Here is an 18,453-nt window from a genome sequence, read left to right as displayed (position 1 = left end):
TGAAGGGGAAGCCCTGGAAAGAATCCCACAAGTCCAGGTAAAGCCTTGAAGAAAAAAATGTGCCAGCCAAAGAAACTGTAGGAATATCTAGAAGAAATTAAAGCAAAAGACAGGGAGGAAAAAATAGTAAGGAAAAGTGACGCATTAGAACAGATGGTGGAAAATCTTATTCAAGAGCTGAATACTCATAAAATTAGGATAGGAGATGCAGATCACATCAGCTCAATAAGGCAACAGGAAATGTTGGAACAAAAGACTGGGAGGGAAAAAAGAAGAAAATGTAAGAATTGATATCTCAGAAAAACAACTGACCTAAAAAACAGGTCAAAGAGAGATAATTTAAGAATTATCAGATTGTCCGAAAAACCTCATATTGTAAAGTCTGAATACTATATTTCAAGAAATTACATATGAAAACTGCCCAGAACTCTTAGAACCAAAGGACAAAGTGAAAAATAGAAGGAATACACTGTTTATCTCTGGGAACAAATTCCACAAGGAAAACTCCCGGGAATATTTTAGGCAAAATCCAAACCTCCTAGGTCAAAGAAAATATAATCAGTGAAAAAGAATGAATTCAAGTACCAAAGAGACACAGTGAGCATCACATAAGACTCACCTGCTGCCAGCTTAAAGAAAGGGAACTTGTAATAAGGTATTCTAAAAGGTAAGAGATAGAGGCTTACGACCAAAGACAACTAAGTATAATCATGTAAGAGGAAAATGGATCTTTAATGTGACGGAGGATTTCTAAGCTATCCTTACGAAAAAGGCCAGAACTGAATAGACATCTTGAAATGGAAACGTAGGTGCCAAGAGAAACATAGATGGTATACATATTTGTTTAATTGAGAGGAACCATGTAGGAATGAATTCTTTACATTTTAATAAGGGGATAAGAAACAAATGTCTTCTCAAAACCTTAATATTTATAAGTGTCATTCAGAATGACAAGAGGCTCTGCGGGTCATTTTGTTCTGTTTTAATGGTCTCGGGAAAAGACAAAAATGGGAGGAGGAAGGGCCTATACCAAGGAAGGAAGAAGGAAGAAAGGAAGTGAAATCACTATTGCTCAATAGAAGTTCATAAGATAAAGAAGGAAAGGGCAGAGGGGACAGACATCCATGAACCTCACTCTCATCTGAACCAGGTGAAGGAAGGTTGAACACAGATGCACAGGCAGACTCAGGTTTGGTGTAAAAATACATGAAACTCAAAAGAGAGATAGTGGGGGTGGGGATAAGAGAAGGACAGAAGGGCCCAGGAAAGGGGGCAGTGAGAAACAAAACGAACTCGAACGCTGGAAGGAGCGGTGTGAAGAGAGCAAATTCTTGACCACCTTATTTTTAAAGTAGAAGGTGGGAACAAAAAGAAGAAAAAGTGGAAGAGGAAAGGAGGAGGGAAATGCCCCATTAACAGTCAAACACGAATGTGAGTGGGATATTGAGGGGCAACCTTATCCATAAAATGGAAGTGGATAGTAGAACAGCTTAGAAAACAAAATCTAAGAAATATGCTCGAAACACAGCTTCATGTAGAATTAAAATGAGTTGGAGCAAAATCTTCAATGCTTCAGCTGAACCGAAAGCAGAAGTAGCAAACATGATTTCAGATGGAACCAGAGTGAATATAGAAAAATAAAAGAGATGGGTATTGAAGTAAATGTATTGATACTTAATATAAATGCAACTAATAGTATAACATCTAAAAGGGAAAGTGAATTAGGAGAAGAAATACAGTAAAACGAATAGTGGCGAATTTAATGCACCTTTCAGACCTAGATAATTAAGGACCTGAATCGAACTTTAGAAAAATTAGAAATCCTAGCTCTCTGGTGATTACTAAATGAGAATAGAATTTATGTACTTCTTAGCTATACATGACTTCTTTAAGAATTGACCATGTATTGGAGCATAAAGACCTCACCAAAAATGTGCAAACACAGAAATACTAATCCAATCATTTACTATCACAGTGCGATAAAAATTATTTTCAACAAAGGGTCCCTAAATAATTAAAAAGTAACTGGAGATGAAATAACGTAATTCTAAGGAATTGGTGGGTCAAAGAACAAATTATAGAAAAAATGGAAAACTTAAACAAAGCAAATGACAATAATGAGGCATACCAAAACTTATGGGATGCAGCCAATATTATACTTCTAAACACTTTCATCAACAGAAGAGAGAAATTGATGAATTGGGAGTACAATTATACTTGAACAAACCAAATCTCCAACTAACAAAGTAAAAAATCTGAAAAAAGATCAATAAAATTGAAGCGACCATTAAATTGATAAATAAAAGTAGGAGCTGGGTTGTTGGGGGCGGGGGCGGGGCATGGGGAAGGAATAAAATAAACAGCAAGTCTGACTTTTTAAATAGAAAGGAAAACCATATTGTTTATGTCAGAAATGAAAAAGGAGAATTTATAATAATGAAAAAGAAAGAAAGGAAATTATTAGAAACAGTTTTGCCTAGTTTCATGCTAACAAAATATTGATAACTTAGAGGAAATAGATGAATACTTAACAGAAACATAAAATACCCACATTAACAAAAGAAATAGACTATGTAACCTAATATCAGAAGAATAAAATTGAACAAATAATAAATGAACACTCAACATTGATTCAAAAAGCAAAAATTGATGCAAAAAATTAAAATGTTAGGAGGTGGGTGTACAACAACATATCAGAAAAATTATATATACACTGTGACCAGGTTGGGTTTCAAGATTGGTTCAACATAGGAGAGAATGTAAATAAAATAAACCTCAGTAATAGAAATCATATTGTTATATTTGTAGATGCTAAAGACTTTTGACAAAATAAAATACTCATTTCTATTAAAAACTAGAAATCATAGCAACAAGTAGGCTTTTCCTTAACCATAGTAAATAATATCCAAATCTAAATGCAAACATATGTCGTGGAAAAAAAAGTTTTTTCCAGTAAAATCAGAGGTAAAACAATGATGCTGATGATCACTTCTTCTGTTTAACAGAGTGCTAGAAATACTAGCTGTAGCAATAAGATGAGAAAAAGAAATTTAAGGAATTAGCATTCCCAAAGAAGAAACAAAATTATTGCTTTTCTAAGATATGATAGCCCTAGGGAATCATCTAAAAAACCAGCTGAAACAACTAGCAAAGTTGCAGGATACTAGATAAATCTCCATAAATCATCAGCATTTCTGTTACCAGCAAAACTTAGCAAGAAGAGAAATAACTACAGAGGCTATAAAATATTGGGAATGGGTCTTCCAAGATTCACCTAGGAACTATATGAATCCAATTGTAAAATATTGTAGAAATAAAGACAGCCCTAAATAATTGGAGAACCATTCAACTGCTTGTGGGTAGGTCAAGCAAATATAATAAAAATGATAGTACTATTCTACTTACTCGGGTCTGTACTGATCAACCAAAGGAATATTTTATAGAGCTAGAAAAAATAATAAATTCATTTGGAGGAATAAAAGATCAAGAATTTCACGGGCAATAAAAAGTTAGAAGGAAAGGGGTCTGACAGTATCAGATCTCCAGCTATACTGCCAAACAGCAATCACTAAAAAGTATTTGGTACTTGTTTTTAAAAAGAGAGGTCAATCAATGGAACTAGTTAGGTAATCAACATGCCGAGCAAACAAATACAGTAGCCTATAAATACAGAGACCTCAGCTACTTGGGAAGGATTCCTTATTTGACAAAAACTGTTAAGAAAAGTAGACAGCAGTCTGGCAGAAATTGTTTGGCTCAATACCATGCCATATAGTAAGTAAGCTCCAAATGGATGCTTTACCTAGATATAAAAAAGTTAAACATAATTTAGAGGAGCAAGGAAGAAATTACCTTTCAGATCTATGGATGAGCAAGTGTTCATGACTAAGCAACTGATAAGAGTATCTCACAAGATAAAATAAACAATTTTGATTATATAAAATTGAAAAGTTCTTGCACAGACAAATCTAATATAGTTAGAAGGAAAACAGGTAACTAGGAAAAAAAATCTTTGCAGCAAGTTTCCCTGATAGAAGTCTCATATCTAAGATATATAGGGAACTGATTCAAATATATAAGTCTTAGAACCATCTCCTAATAGGTAAAGGGATATGAGCAGGGAATTTTCAAAGGAAGAAATGCAAGTTAGCAACAACCATATAAATAAGTGCTCTAAATCACTAATAATTAGAGAAATTCAAATTAAAGCAATTTTGAGGTTCTATTTCATACCCATCAGAATGACAAAAATGACCAAAAGAGGAAAATTATAAAAGTTGATGAGACTGTGGGAAAACAGGCACACTAGTACACTTTTGGTGGATCTATGAATTGGTCCAAGCATTCTAGAAAGCATTTTGGAACTATGCCAAAAAATTAATGAAACCATGCCTACCCTTTGACCCAGTTATACCATCATTAGGCTTATGCCCCCAAAGAAACAGGAAAAGGATCTGTATGATTTTTCTCTCCTTTTCAGTGTGTAGGGGAGGAGAGAGGGAGACAATTTAGAACTGAAAATAAAATAAAATTTTATACAAAAATATTTATAATAGCTTTTTTTGTAGCCAAAAATTGGCACTGGGAGTATGACCTATTGGAGAATGACAGAATTGCAGTATGTGAATGTGATAAAATATTATTGTGCCATAAGAAAAAGCAAAATGGACAATCTCAGAGGAAATTTGGAAAACTTTTATGAACTCATGCAGAGGGAATTGAACTGTACCACAACTATTTATATGGTGATAATGACATTATGGAGAAAAATAACTTTGAAATACTTTAGAACTCTGATTGAAAGTATAAGCCACAAGTCCAAAAGAATTAAGGTGAAATAGGTCACTCATCTCCTGTCGGAGAGGTGATTAACGTAAAGTTCAAAAGGAGATACATGTTTTTTGATCTGGCCAATATGGAATTTTTTTTTCAAATGAATACATGTCTGTGTATTTTTAAGCCCCGCCCCATCTCAATAGGGGGTGAGTAGTGGGAGAGATAGATTAATAAAAGATTTATTTTTAATGACATATAAAAATGTTTTATACACATGAACTTTCCCCTATACAAAGTCAATAAGAACAAGAATTTTTTTTTTGTTAAGGAGCTCATAGTTTAATAGGGGGGATGATATTCAAATGACTATTTACAAACAAGATATGTGTAACTTTTAAAAATTATATCTTATTTTAATGTTTTTAAAAAAATTTTAAATTCCCAATTGTCTCCCTCCCTATAGCTTCTCCCCCTCCTATTGAGAAGGCAAGTAATATGGTATCATTTTTACATGTGAAGTCGTGCAAAATACATTTCCATATTAGTCACGTTGCAGAAAAACAAAAATTAAGTGAAAAAAGTCTGTATCAATCGACATTCACAGTTGATCAGTTCTCTCTAGAGGTGGACAGCGTTTGTCATCGTGAGTCCTTTGGAATTGGCTCAGGTCATTGTCTTGGTCAGAGTAGCTTAGTCTTTCACAGTGGATTATCATTAAACTGTTGCTCTTACTGTGCATAATATTCTCTTGGTTCTGCTCACTTCGCTTTGTATCAGTTCATATAAACCTTTCCAGGTTTTTCTGAAACCATCCTACTCATCATTTAGCACGAGTACTCTGTCACATTCACATACCCCAATACGTTCAGCGATTCCCCAGTGGATGGGCATCCCCTCAATTTCCAGTCATTTGCCATCACAAAAAGAACTGCAATAAACATTTTTGTAAAAATAGGTCCTTTTCCCTTTTCTTTGATCTCTTTGGGATGCAAACCTAGTAATGGTATTGCTGAGTCAAAGGGAATGCACAGTTTTATAGCCCTTTGGGCGTGGTTTCAAATTGTTCTACAGAATGGTTAGACCAGTCTACAGCTCCAACGCACCTTCTAGTATTTTTCATTTTTTTTTCTGTCGTGTTAGCCAATCTGATAGATGCGAAGTGGTACCTCAGAGTTGTTTTGTTTTGCGTTTATCTAATCAGTAGTTATTGAGAGCATTTTTATATGACTATTGATAGCTTTGATTTCTTCTTTTGAAAGCTGCTACAACAAGCATTTAAAAAAAAAAAGAATGAAAAAGAGTACTGCATGTGAAACCGAATCTCCACTCTGTATAGCTTGGTGATTTTTTTTTTGGTGGGGGTAATATTTCAGATTTTATGTGTTCCAACAGTGCCCTCGTTTCCTTAGTCATCTTCTGAACTTCCTTTTGCTCTCTCCTGTTTGTTTTTTTAAACGATTCATTAGCACTCTTTTCTTTCTTCATCTTTTTAAGCATCACTATCAGTACCCCTCCACTCCTTTTTTTTTCTTAAATTGAAATACTGTAATACTTACTCTTCAGTGGAAAAGAATTGAACAAAGAGGAAAGTTTGATATGGCAAGGGAAGCCATTAGATTAGGACTGGGGGATCTTGGATTTACTGATTTTTTCCCAGAACTGTCTCTCTTCCCCATAATTCTGGCATTAAGTTTTTATGTACTTATGAGAGGAAAAGTAGGTTGAGTTACTGAAGAACTTGACCTTAGTAATTCTGCTCTTCTGACATTAGACTGACAAGGAATTTTATTTCAGATGTAGCAAAATCCTAGTAACTAACTTTATCTCCCATCACAGCAAATTGGAGAGTTCTTCATGGATTGAAGCCTAGGAATATTAGATGATTAGCAAGAAAAAATAAGACTAGGCTAAGACCCTACTATCCTAGAGACTGGACTGGCAAAGTGAATTACCTATTGCTTTCCTTAGTATTTGGGATCATTTCTAAGACTAGTTCTAGTATCCATGCTGTCTCCTCCTCTAGTTAGGTTATTTTATTGATAAGAAACTTTTAAAATATGTTTTCTTTCCTTCTCAGGTACACAACGAAGGTTTCTTTGTAGTGGAAGATGGGAATTTGAGAACACGCAGAGTCCTTTTGAATGAAGTGAGCACTGAGGCAGCTCACGTGTTTCTACAGCACCTGTACACAGCCGACGCTCACATTCCTTCCCATCTGCTCGCCGACTTGCAGGCGCTAGCCATCAGGTCGATATGCTGCTGTTTGCTTACTCAACAATTGAAGCTAACTTTTCAAAGTGTATCAGTTTTTATCATGCTTATTATTAAGCATTGTCATACACTGGGGAGCCGGCGTGGTGTGGTGGAAATAACACTGGATTCAGAGGTCGGAGATGCCACTTTGGAGCTGTTAATATGGGCAAGTTATGCAGCCTTTCTTGGCCATCTGTGAATGGGGATAATACCCATAAAGCCTACCTGACTGGGTTCTTGAGAAGACCACATGACAGAAAGGGTGCAAAGTGCTTTTCAAACTTCACTATTCTGTTTGGACTCCTGAAGCAACTAGGGGACTCAGTAGATAGAGGGCTGAGCCTGGAGTCCGAGGGCCTGAGTTCAAATCTTGCCAAAGATACTTACTAGCTGTGTGACCCTGGTCAGGTCACTTAACCTTTGCTTGATTCAGTTTCCTCAGCTGTGAAAGGGGAATACTGATATCTGCCTTGTAGGACTGTTGCCGTTCGGTGGTTTCTGTCGTGTCCAGCCCCTTTTGGGGCTTTCTCGGCAGACACGGAGTGGTTTGCCATTTCCTTCTCCAGCTTATGTTGCAGATGAGGAAACTGAGGCACACAGGGCTAAGTGGCTTGCCCAGAGTCACGTAGCTAATAAATGTCTGAGGTACATTTCTCTATTCATGACACCACCTGACTGTCCCCCCTAGATAAAAAGTGCTGCGCGTGCACACTATAGAAATGCTTGTTCTCTTCCTCCATGCCTCCTTCCTTTCCCCTCCCTTCTCTCTTCCCTTCTCACTCTTGGTATCCTTACTTGCCAGAAGTTTATGCCCAGGGATGACCTTGCAGGAGTCAAATACCTTAAGTGGAATTTGCTAGTTACCTTCCTTAACACATTCTCTTATGAGTCTCAGGCTGAAGTTTAAGGTTGCAACAGGTATCTGGCAGGGCTATGTACCTTTCAGCTTCCTGTTCTGGGTAAAATATAGATTATAGTCTGCATTACATATACCCTATAAAGAGTATCTTAAGAAATCTACGGGCAGTTGAGCCTTGATAGTTTTGAATGCTTTCAGTATTAATATGTATTATTTAAACCACATGGGGCAGTAGGTAGTGCAATGAATAGAGTACTGGCACTGGAGTCAGGAGGATCTGAGTTCAAATGCAGCCTCAGACACTTGACACTAGCTGTGTGACCCTGGGCAAGTCACTTAACCCTGATCACCTTGCAGAAAAAAACAAAACAAATAAGTAAACCACATAGCCTTGAAACACGCTGAGCAATTGGTTACAAGCCTCTTATTAGAACTTCTTAATGACCAGGCAAACTTCAGCAAGACTGGTCTTGGGGAAGCATGTCCTTGTTATAGAAGGATGGAGGAAAGGACAAAAATATGGTATTTTTGATAATTCCCTGATTTTTCCCACTTCGGCCTTCCTTTCTCCTCATATATGAATTCCATTTCTGGCTCTGACCTCATCTGTGAATGAGAGAGACATGGCTTCTGCTAAAGGAAGATTGATGCTTTTTCATTTCATTTCTGCAGGTTTGGAGTGAAGGAACTTGCTGGTCTATGTGAAAGTGGTCTAGAGGCTATGGATATTAGTTCAGAAGATGATATGTTTTTGGTAGGGAAAGAAGAAGAGGACTGTGAAAGTAGAGCAGAAAATTTCCAAGAATTATTGAGGTCAGTGTGGGTAGATGAAGATAAGGAATCAGAGCTTGTACTTAAGCTGGAAGACCAGGAAGATGACGGAGAGAAAGTAAACGAAGAGGAGATGGAAGAAATTTATGAGTTTGCTGCTACTCAGAGAAAGATGCTCCAAGGGAAGTGTCAAACAAAGGAAGAGTCAGTAGCTGGCCAGCCAGGGGAGGAAATTCCAGCATTTGAAAGTCTTCCAGCAAGTATCAGATTTAAAAAGCAGATGGAGGATACATACAAAACAGACTCTTCCGAGCAAGTGAAGGGTCAAGAGCCAAGTGTGAGCAGCAATTTAAATATTAAACATTTCATTCCTGCTCCATGCCAGAAAAAGATTCCAGATGATGAGGGCGGTACAGAGTCTCCTGAAAAAGATTGTTCACCAAAGTCAGCTAAAGCTGTTACTCACCCTGATCTTTTGGTAGAAGGCAAAGGAGATAGTCTAAGAGAAAAACTCACATCTCTAGACTCACTCCATGGTTTTGATCTTGATAAGAGCTGTGATCAGCTTTTCTCAGTGACTCAAGGAGAGTACTGTGAGCCTTCCCAAATAAACTGCAATCCAAAGAAACAGAAAGGGGATTTCCCAGAGAAGGAAGTTTCTAGTTCACCCATTCTTTGCCAGACACCTCCGTTGCAGCCAGACTTCTTTCCATCACACAACCACCGTCAGAGTCCTTCCAAATCACAAATCTTCCCTCAGTGTAGATGTGGTTCATCCCCATTATCTCCTCGATTAAGAAGGAAATTTTCCAAGATAGTCTCTCCTCCAATTTTATCAGAAAAACAGCAGGAAAAAAACGATATCCACACTTTGTATGAAGACCGAGCCTGCAAGGACAGAAGTGAGTGTGTTCATATTTCAAGCCATAAAAATACAGCAGCCCTGATTTCTCCAGTTAAACCTCTGTCCATTGACCTAACTCAGCCAAAATCTTGCCAAAGGCTGTTCCAGTCAAATATCAGATCTCAGAATTCTCCATCACAAGTGAACAGAGATGATGATATTATCCTTTTGTTGGATTCAGATGAAGAAATGGAGCTAGAACAGACCAAAATGAAACCAGTTTCTGATAGTCCCTGTGGAGAAAGAACCCTTGTCGGTAAAGGCGAGGAAGTAAAAAATGGTCCCAGAGCATCCAAACCTTTTCTAATTATTGATATTGACAGTGACCAAAGGCATCCTCAGAGCCCAGTAGCCACAGAAGCTGGGGTACGTAGTGATAGGGGTGCAGATGTTCTGACTGACGTGCAGTCGCACAGAGAGGGGAATAGCAGTTTGGATGAAGAACCGGATTCTAGACTGATCTCCAAACATGACGACGGCAAAGAGGAAAGCAGCAGCACAGATACTTCATGGCTGGTTCCAGCCACTCCGCTTACTAACAAGAGCCATAGCTGCTTATCCCACATGCGAGTCACAAGCATCATCTCTAGGCCGTGTGTTTCCAGTTTCCAGGATAAAGTTTTACAGGGAAAGACTAAAGTACTGATAGAAAATAAAGATGCTAACGAAATAACAAACAAAGTATCTATAAATGTGCCCCAGACATCATCTCATCTGGTACCCATTACTTCAGAGACCAAATCATTCTCAGAAACTTCAGTCAGTGAGAGATGCTCTTATAGAAGCCCTGCCATTCAGTATTCAAAGGTTAATAAGAACCTTTCGACACTAGTACCAGTTCAGTTTTTACCTGAGCGTACTGACCTAATTAAACACTCTTTGGAAAGCCCATCATCACACTCAAGGCTTTCTTCTGCCGATGACAAACCTGTGCTGATCCCAAATGTATGTAGTGAAGTGGTAGAAGTTGTGGATAGTGAGGAAGAGCAGGACCTTGATCCTTGCCCTCTGAGTAGCAGCTTACTGCTACCCAGTGACCCACCGATTCCAGTTGACGATGACTATTGGAATATGGAACCTCTCTCACCAATCCCAATTGATAACATGAACTTAGAGAGGACTGGCCACCTAAGTACTAGTAGTCCCAACGATAAAGTATGTGAAACTCGCAATAACAGGGAGAGAAACTCCCCTGGAACCCCGAGTACAGTGGTCAGCACTTCTGTTTATGGAAGTCCCATCGACAAAAGAAGATCTTTACACTGTAATGAAAAGAGATCCTTATGTACAGGCTCACCTGGAAACAGTAATCCGAGCTATTTGAATTCAGCGCTGTGGGACGATTGGGATGGAGAACAAAAGTCTACAGAAAATCTTCCTTTGGCTAAAAGATTGTCAGATGAAGCAACTCAAGATCTAGAAGTGTTAAAGACTCCAAGTAAGTAACCTTTGAAAAGTATATTTGTGATTGAACAACTAGAATGAATATCAAGTCCTAGTAACGCTTTGGAACTCGATTGCCTTTAAGCTGATCTTTGGACCTCACAGCGCTGTCAGGAAGAGCTAGGACAGAATAGAGTTGCCACTGTGTATCTCTTACTTTGTAGGCCTTTTGTTTTCACTGATTTCTGTCAAGGACATAGTTAATATGCATTTTTAATCCCTGTTTGGCTCCCTGTGGCATTATACAAACCATAAAATTAGATGAAACCTAATTTCTCTGTGAGAAATGGACAAAAACAATCTTGAGTGAACAAAGGCATAATAGAAGCAATGGAAGGATTGTTAGGAAATCCAGTCTAACTGCTGCCCTGATAAAGAACTCGGACTTTATTCAAAAGTCAGTAGGGAGCCAATCTTTGAGCAAAGAATGACATCAGAGCTGTCCTGTAGGAAAATAAACCTGCCACCATGTATAAAATGGATTGGCAGGGGAAAAGGAAGACTGATTAGGAAAGGTTTTTTTTGCAATAGTCCAACTTGGGCTCCTGGCAGTATGAAAAGAGGAGCTGGACATAAGACGTTGCAAAAATAGAATTGATTGGATTGGACTTCGTGACAGGATGTAAGTAAATGAGAATGAGGAGTGAAAGCTAAGTCAAGATTTCAAGCCTAGGTGACTGCTGTTAATGAGTAATGGAGGAAAACTTCCCTGATACACTAGGTAGAATAGGAAGTTCTATTTCAGAAAGTTTAATGTTAAATACTTTCACCAAAGTAAAAAGAGATTCTCCACCTGAAGGCTCAGGAGGTCAGGTTGGACATGGGACCTGGGAAGAGATGATACTGATTTGGACATCCATTTCAATTCAGTAAATAGTAATAAGAGCCTATGATGTGCAAAGCATTGTGCTGGGCACTGGAATATAAATTAAAAATACAATCTTTGCCCTCGAGAAACTTACCTTTTTTTTTAAGGTCTTTGTAATCTAATAGGAAATAACACCTGCACAAACAAGTATGATTCTGTGAGTACAGGATCATTGAGAGCTTGAAGGCACCTGAGACGTTGACCCATCAGTTAGTGCATTAAACAAACACCTACTGTGTGCCAAGCACTGTGCTAAGCATCGTGCTAGGATATAAACAGAGGCCAAAGATAGTACCTGCCCTCAGCGAGCTTACAATCTAATGGAGACAACATGCAAACAGATAGACAGAGTAAGGTTTATACAGGATAACTAGGAGGGGCCGCTAGGTGGCGCAGTGAGCAGAGCATCGACCCTGGAGTCAGGAGGACCTGAGTTCAAATGCGGCCTCAGACACTTGACACGCTTACTAGCTGTGTGACCTTCAGCAAGTCACTTAACCCCGACTGCTCTGCCTTCCTCCTCCCCCCTAAAAAGGATAAATAGGAAATAATTAAAAGAAGGAAAGCACTGGAATTAAGAGGGGTTAGGAAAGGCTTCTTGTGGAAGGTGGGCCCTCTAATCCCAGAGACTGGTCTTTCCACCATACCATGCTGCTCCCCTGTGTAGGCAGGAGACTTTGGTATGGTTTATAAGCCATTAACCTATTTTGCTTCTGACTCTTAGGCTAAATTTTCCACCATGTTTTTTACTCTCCTCCCCTAGGCTCACCCTTGCATTGAAGTCTCTGAGTTGTAATAATCAGTACAAGTCTTCACATAGTTTCTCTACTTCCACAGACTCTCTGTCAGCTGCAGCTATCTTCCTGGTGCTTGTCTTGCAATTGCTTTTTGTAGGAGTAATACACAGCATCCCAGGAAATGATGCTCCTTGTCACCTTTGGACGCACGATAAAAGCAACTTCAGCACCTTTATCTGTGTATGCAAGAGGGAACCGTAAACCTTCCTCCCATTTAGCTTCAGTTTGCTTTCCTTTTGTCTTTTGGTTTCACTAATAGAGCGTTAATCCAGACTCCTCTTACTGTGAGGGAGCTGAAACCCAAAGAGGTGAAATGACTGGCCCAGGGTCACAACAGGAGTATCACCATTGGAATCTGAACCAAAGTGCCGGTTCTGCTACGTCATGCCACCTCTTGAAGCCTATTAAGGGCAAAGGAGCAGTCTAGATTGCTGAGAAGTTTGGGAAGAGAAATCACCTCCAGCTGCTGGGGCCTCAGAGGAAGCTTCACGGAATAAAGCAGTGAAGCAAGAGAAAGATTTCAGTGGGCACAGATGTAGAAGAAATTTGTTATCTCCTGACAAATACATGGTTATGGGAAAGGACAGGATGAGATCAGAGATCAACCGTTAGTCCTGGAGTATAGCATACACAAAGAGAGGGATAGGGTAGAATAAGACAGGAAAGGGAATTTGGAGACTTTGAATGCCGGATTAGGAGTTTTACTTTTATCCTATTTGAAATGAAAAGCCTATTTTTTTTTTGACAGGAAACACGAAGGGATTGGATTGAAAGTGCACATACAGAGATTAGCTAGAGGGGCAGTGTGATGTATTGAAAGGCATGCGGGACTTGTAGGGAGGAGGGGCATTGGTTGAAACCTTGTTTCTCTTATGCTCTGGGCAAGTAGCCATCTGACCCTTGAGCCTTTATTTGCTTATCAGCAAAATGGAGATAATATCCACACTATCAACCACAAAGAATAAGTATGGGGAAAGAGTGTTATAACCTCTAAAATGCCGTGTAAATGGGTAGATGAAAATAGGAAGAGTAAAGGGGCGTAGTGGAGGGAGTTTGAAATGGCCACAGTGAAAAAAGTGAGAGGAAGTCAATCAGAGCTATGAAAGGATTGCTTTGTAGTGGCGGGCTTTCAGCTAGGTTTAGATCGTGCATGTTTGTAGTATGTATGTGTGTAGCAGCCCACATGAGCTTGGGTTCTTTACTTCTTCCAGCATTGTTCAGTGGTTCAAAAGTAGGAGCTGAGGAGGTAGGTGGTAGGTGTTACCCCCAAGTGTGGGGATTAACAGGGTGGGTTCAAGGATGGAAGACCATGCATGGTTAAAATGACTGCTTCACAGGGACAAAGCATGAACAGGATCAGGTAAATCTTAGAACAGGGATAATGGTATGAGAAAATAGGGAATGATCAAAAGACTAGAGTTAGAAGAGGAAATGTTTACTGTGGAAATTTGGAAGTAGATCTCAGGAAAGAAGTTGAGACTACAGATAAAGGTGTTTTTTTTTAAATAGACTTTTATTGATATCTTTTATTTTTATTATCACTTAGATTTCCCCCGCCTCCCTTTCCCTCCCAGAAAGCCATCTCTTGTAATAAAGAATTTTTTAAAAGAGAGAAGAGGGGAAAAAATTCAGTAAAACTGCTCCACAAGTCTGGCACACTGTGCATAGTTCCATACCCATGGACCCTGACCTCTCCAGGGAGAAGTCTTCTCACGGCTGTTCTTTGGACCCAAGCTTGTTCTTTGTAATTTTGAAGCACACACTTTGAGTTGCTTGTGGTGGTGGTTGTTTCCATTTACGTTGCTGGACGTATCATGTATATTGCTCTCCTGGCTCGGGTTACTTTACTTTCAAAGTCATGTAAATCTTTCCAAACTCTGTTTATCATATTCATTGTTTCTTAAAGGACAGTAATACTCCATTACATTAGTGCGTCACACTTTGATTAGCCATTCACCAATCAATGAGCATTTGTTTAGTTTCTAGTCTTTACTACTACAAAAAGTGTGATAAGTATTTTGGTGTACATGGATCCTTTCTTTTTGCTAATGACCTTCCTGAGATCTGTGACTAGCAGTAGAATTTCTGGGTCAAAAGATACAGACATTGGGGCAGCTGGGTGGTGCAGTGAGTAGAGCACCGGCCCTGGAGTCAGGAGGACCTGAGTTCAAATCCAGCCTCAGACATTTGACACACTTACTAGCTGTGTGACCTTGGGCAAGTCACTTAACCCCAACTGACCTGCATTCTCCCTTCCAAAAAAATAAAAGATACAAACATTTTAGTAACTTTATTTCCATAATTCCTAATTGCTTTCCAGAATGGTTGCACCATTTCACACTCCACCAGTCATGCATTAGTGTGCCTGTCTCCCCACAACTCCTCTAACAATAATGATTCCCTTCTTTTGTCATCTTTGCCAGTTTCCTGGATGTGAGGTAAAACTTTCAGAGTTGTTTGATTTACAGTTCTCTTATAATTGTTTGGAACATTCATATAATTGTTAATACTGTGCAGTTCTTTTGAGAATTGTTTACTTACATCCTTTGACTGCTTCTCTATAGGTAAATGACTTTTGGTCTCATATTTCTATTGTCTGTATCTTGGAGAAATATCGATTTGATTATCATGTCCATTATGGGCTAGTTAAGGTGAGTGTGAGATGATGGAGAGAATGTAGAGAGAAAGGAAGCTTGTAGACGGAACTTTGTGAAATGCTTATGTTTAGTGGGTAGGAAGGAAAGGAGCCTGCAAAAGGGAGGGATAGGAAGAGAGAGAAAAAGTGGAGAGAGAACTCTCCCTCCCTGATAGAGTATGGTGTTATGGAAGCCAAAGAAGGAGATGTTTTTAGTAATAGTGTCACATGTATATAGCATATTAAGTTCACAAACTACCTTTAACAGTTATGTGATATTGCAAGTATCATTATCCCCATGTTACAGATGAGAAAACCAAGGTGTGGAGAGGTTCAGTGACGTGCCCATAATCAGTAAGTTAGCAAATATTGGAGCTGGAATAGGATCCCAGGTCTCCTGACTCTCAGCCCAACACTCTCCACTCAGCCATGTCGCTGGTAGTGTCAGATTCTATGGAGGGAACAATCCAGCAGTCTTCCAGCAAGCACTTGTTAAGCACCTTCTCTGTACCAGGTTCTGTGCCAAGTCCTGGGGCTACAGGGAAAAATCAAACTGTCTCTACCCTTGAGGAACTTGGGTGAGAACTGAGGAAAAGACCATTGGGTTTGTTGATTGGGTCACTGATGTCCTTTGAGTTAAAATTTTCAATCACACTATTTTACAGTATTAGTTTATGCTGAGTAAATAAATGCATGTTGAAAATAGAGATGTGTAGGATTTAGTACTGGAAAGGACCTTAGAGGTCCTCTAGTCTAAGCTCCTAATTTTACAGGTGAGCCAGAGAGATTGAGTGACTTACCCAGAGTCACACAGCTAACGGGCAGCAGAGCCAAGTGTAGAACCTAAGTCATCTGCCTCCAAATGCCATAAGACTGCCACTCCAGGCACGATCGCTCTTAAAAGTTCCAAGTAGGGGTTCTGTTTTCTCTTTAATACAGTAAGTCCTGACTTTGGTTTTGAGAGATCCCAGCATTTGTCAGTGATTTTAAGGAGGGTGCTGTCGGTGTGTCAAATCAATATTATATGTACATGATGCACGTAGAGTGTACCTTGTAATACTTTTTAGAAGGGAGAGTGGTGGTGTCATGGAATTAAACATTGATAGGTTGTCACAACTCCAAAGAGGCTGGAAATGACTACTTTAATATAGTAAAATAATGCTCGCATTATCTTCAGTATAAAGAAAGTAAAGGAAACAGAGCTTAGAAATGCATGTCAATCAAATTAAAAGATGCCAGTTAGTGCTGTCACATCAAGTACCCCTTATCCCAGCCACTTTACTAATATTTGTATTTATTTTATTCTCCCACAGAAGCTGCTGATCGGAAGACTAATAGGCCCCCCAAAGTTCCTATAACTCCAATGCCAAGTTATTCTATCATGGAAACACCAGAGCTAAAGAAAGAATTGAATCGGTTGGTGTTTCCATTTTACTTGTTTGCTCATGTTTTAGGTTTAGCACGGTACCTTGGATTCTTCTCTAAGAAGTTCATCTTAGAGGATTCTTTTTTGTGGATAGACTCAGACTTCTGACACTTAAGAGGTTCTATTGAAGTTTTGAGACTGGTTGAGACCGGCTGGTTGAGCTCTTGATTTCCTTAATGCTAGGGTGGTCCCACAGACATATCCCAGATTTTGCCAGCAGTTCCTGAATATTCAGAAGGTCTAGCCCACTTTCTGTAAGAGTAAGAAAGAATCGTCATGACCAAGGGAATTTCAAGTCTGTGGAAGGGAACCTATTGTAGGAGCTCACCCACCCTTGAATTTTTACGTAGCAAATATATCACATCAGAATGACTACCCATTCTATCTTAGAGACATTTATAATCTGTCGGTTTTAATGATTTATTTATTTTAATTAAAAACTCCTTAGTTTATTTTAGTTATTGCCTCAAAAGTAAAAGATAATGTGCTTCTGTTTCAGAAGTATGTGTGATTTGCACACTTTTTTTTAGCAAGCTTTTCTTTAGTTAAGGTTTTCACAGAATAAAAAATTTTTAGCTGAATCCAAGTTTTTAGAATCTTAAAATAATAGAATTTTGGTGAATTGACTTATCAGAGTCGTCCTTAGTAACTGAAAAGATCCTTTGTCTACGTATCCAAATAAATGTTGTGCTCATTGAAAGTCACCTCTTTGGTGTGCTACACATTTATTTCAGTAGTGCCACTACTGCTCCAAACTCTGTTAGAACTCCTCCTCAGGATTTGGAAAATTCAAACTCAGTCGCACTACCTAATAGTCATGCCCCGTTTCTAACCCTAGGCTTTTTTTCTTAGCCTGACTCCCCCCAGCCTTATTCATCAGACTTAACTTGATGTATTTTGGATGTTTCCAGAGATCAGGTCCACGATCATAAGACATGATTTACTATTATTGCAATGTGGGGATCTGACAGAGTATACTTAGTCAGACAGTCATAGAACTCAAGCATGTCAGCTTTGCCAACAGCCATTAACGTTTGCTAATAATTGTGTCTTGTTTGCTGACAAGTAAGCAAAGCAGTGTAAAGTACTTACAAGCAATCTGGTTGAAGACTAAAAAATCACCTGTTTCCCAATTTAGATTTGGAGTCCGTCCTCTCCCCAAACGCCAGATGGTGCTGAAGCTGAAGGAGATTTTCCAGTACACCCACCAGATCCTGCCATCTGACTCTGAGGATGAAATCCAGGCTCTGCAGACCTCCCCGAGGATGGTGGCAGAGCCTCGCTGGCTGACTCAGACAACTTCTCAAGTCAAGACTTCAGGAGCAGGGAATGAGTTACCGCCAGCTTCCTCCAGTTGTGCCCTGCCCCCTGTGGAGGGTGGTCAGTCAGAAGCTTCAGAGAAGTTATCCAGCATCGGTCACCAAAAGCTGAAGAATCTCACAAAAACCCGAGGCAGAAAGAAGCAGCCACATAAAGCCATCCTAACACTAACACAGCCACCAGCTGAAGATGTGCACTCAGGCCCTGCCAGTGATAATCACCTCTTAGCGTCTCAGAAATCCATCGCTTCTTCTACAGATGAAAGTGAAAACTCCTTTGGTTCACAAAGGTAATGCATGAAGAACAGATTTAGTAGTGGCGTCCTTATCCTGATGAATTGAATGGCCCACGAGTAGGAATGACTTGTGTAGTTTTTTCCTCTAATAAAGTCCCTGACTTGC

At 39.2% G+C, this 18,453-nt stretch overlaps 1 protein-coding gene across 2 annotated transcripts in view; it reads left to right on the top strand.

Annotated features, from left to right (window-relative positions):
* SLX4 (SLX4 structure-specific endonuclease subunit) overlaps positions 1–18,453 on the top strand; it is a 43,800-nt gene that overhangs the window by 21,656 nt on the left and 3,691 nt on the right. For both annotated transcript variants that reach the window (XM_036737858.1, XM_036737856.1), the window contains exons 11-14: positions 6,854–7,023; positions 8,561–11,001; positions 16,620–16,722; positions 17,871–18,341. In XM_036737858.1, the coding sequence (XP_036593753.1) occupies positions 6,854–7,023; positions 8,561–11,001; positions 16,620–16,722; positions 17,871–18,341 (3,185 nt within the window). The remainder of the gene's footprint in view (positions 1–6,853; positions 7,024–8,560; positions 11,002–16,619; positions 16,723–17,870; positions 18,342–18,453) is intronic.

Source organism: Trichosurus vulpecula, chromosome 9, assembly GCF_011100635.1.
Source record: "Trichosurus vulpecula isolate mTriVul1 chromosome 9, mTriVul1.pri, whole genome shotgun sequence".
NCBI lineage: Eukaryota > Metazoa > Chordata > Mammalia > Diprotodontia > Phalangeridae > Trichosurus > Trichosurus vulpecula.
This window is presented reverse-complemented; position numbering and strand designations above follow the sequence as displayed.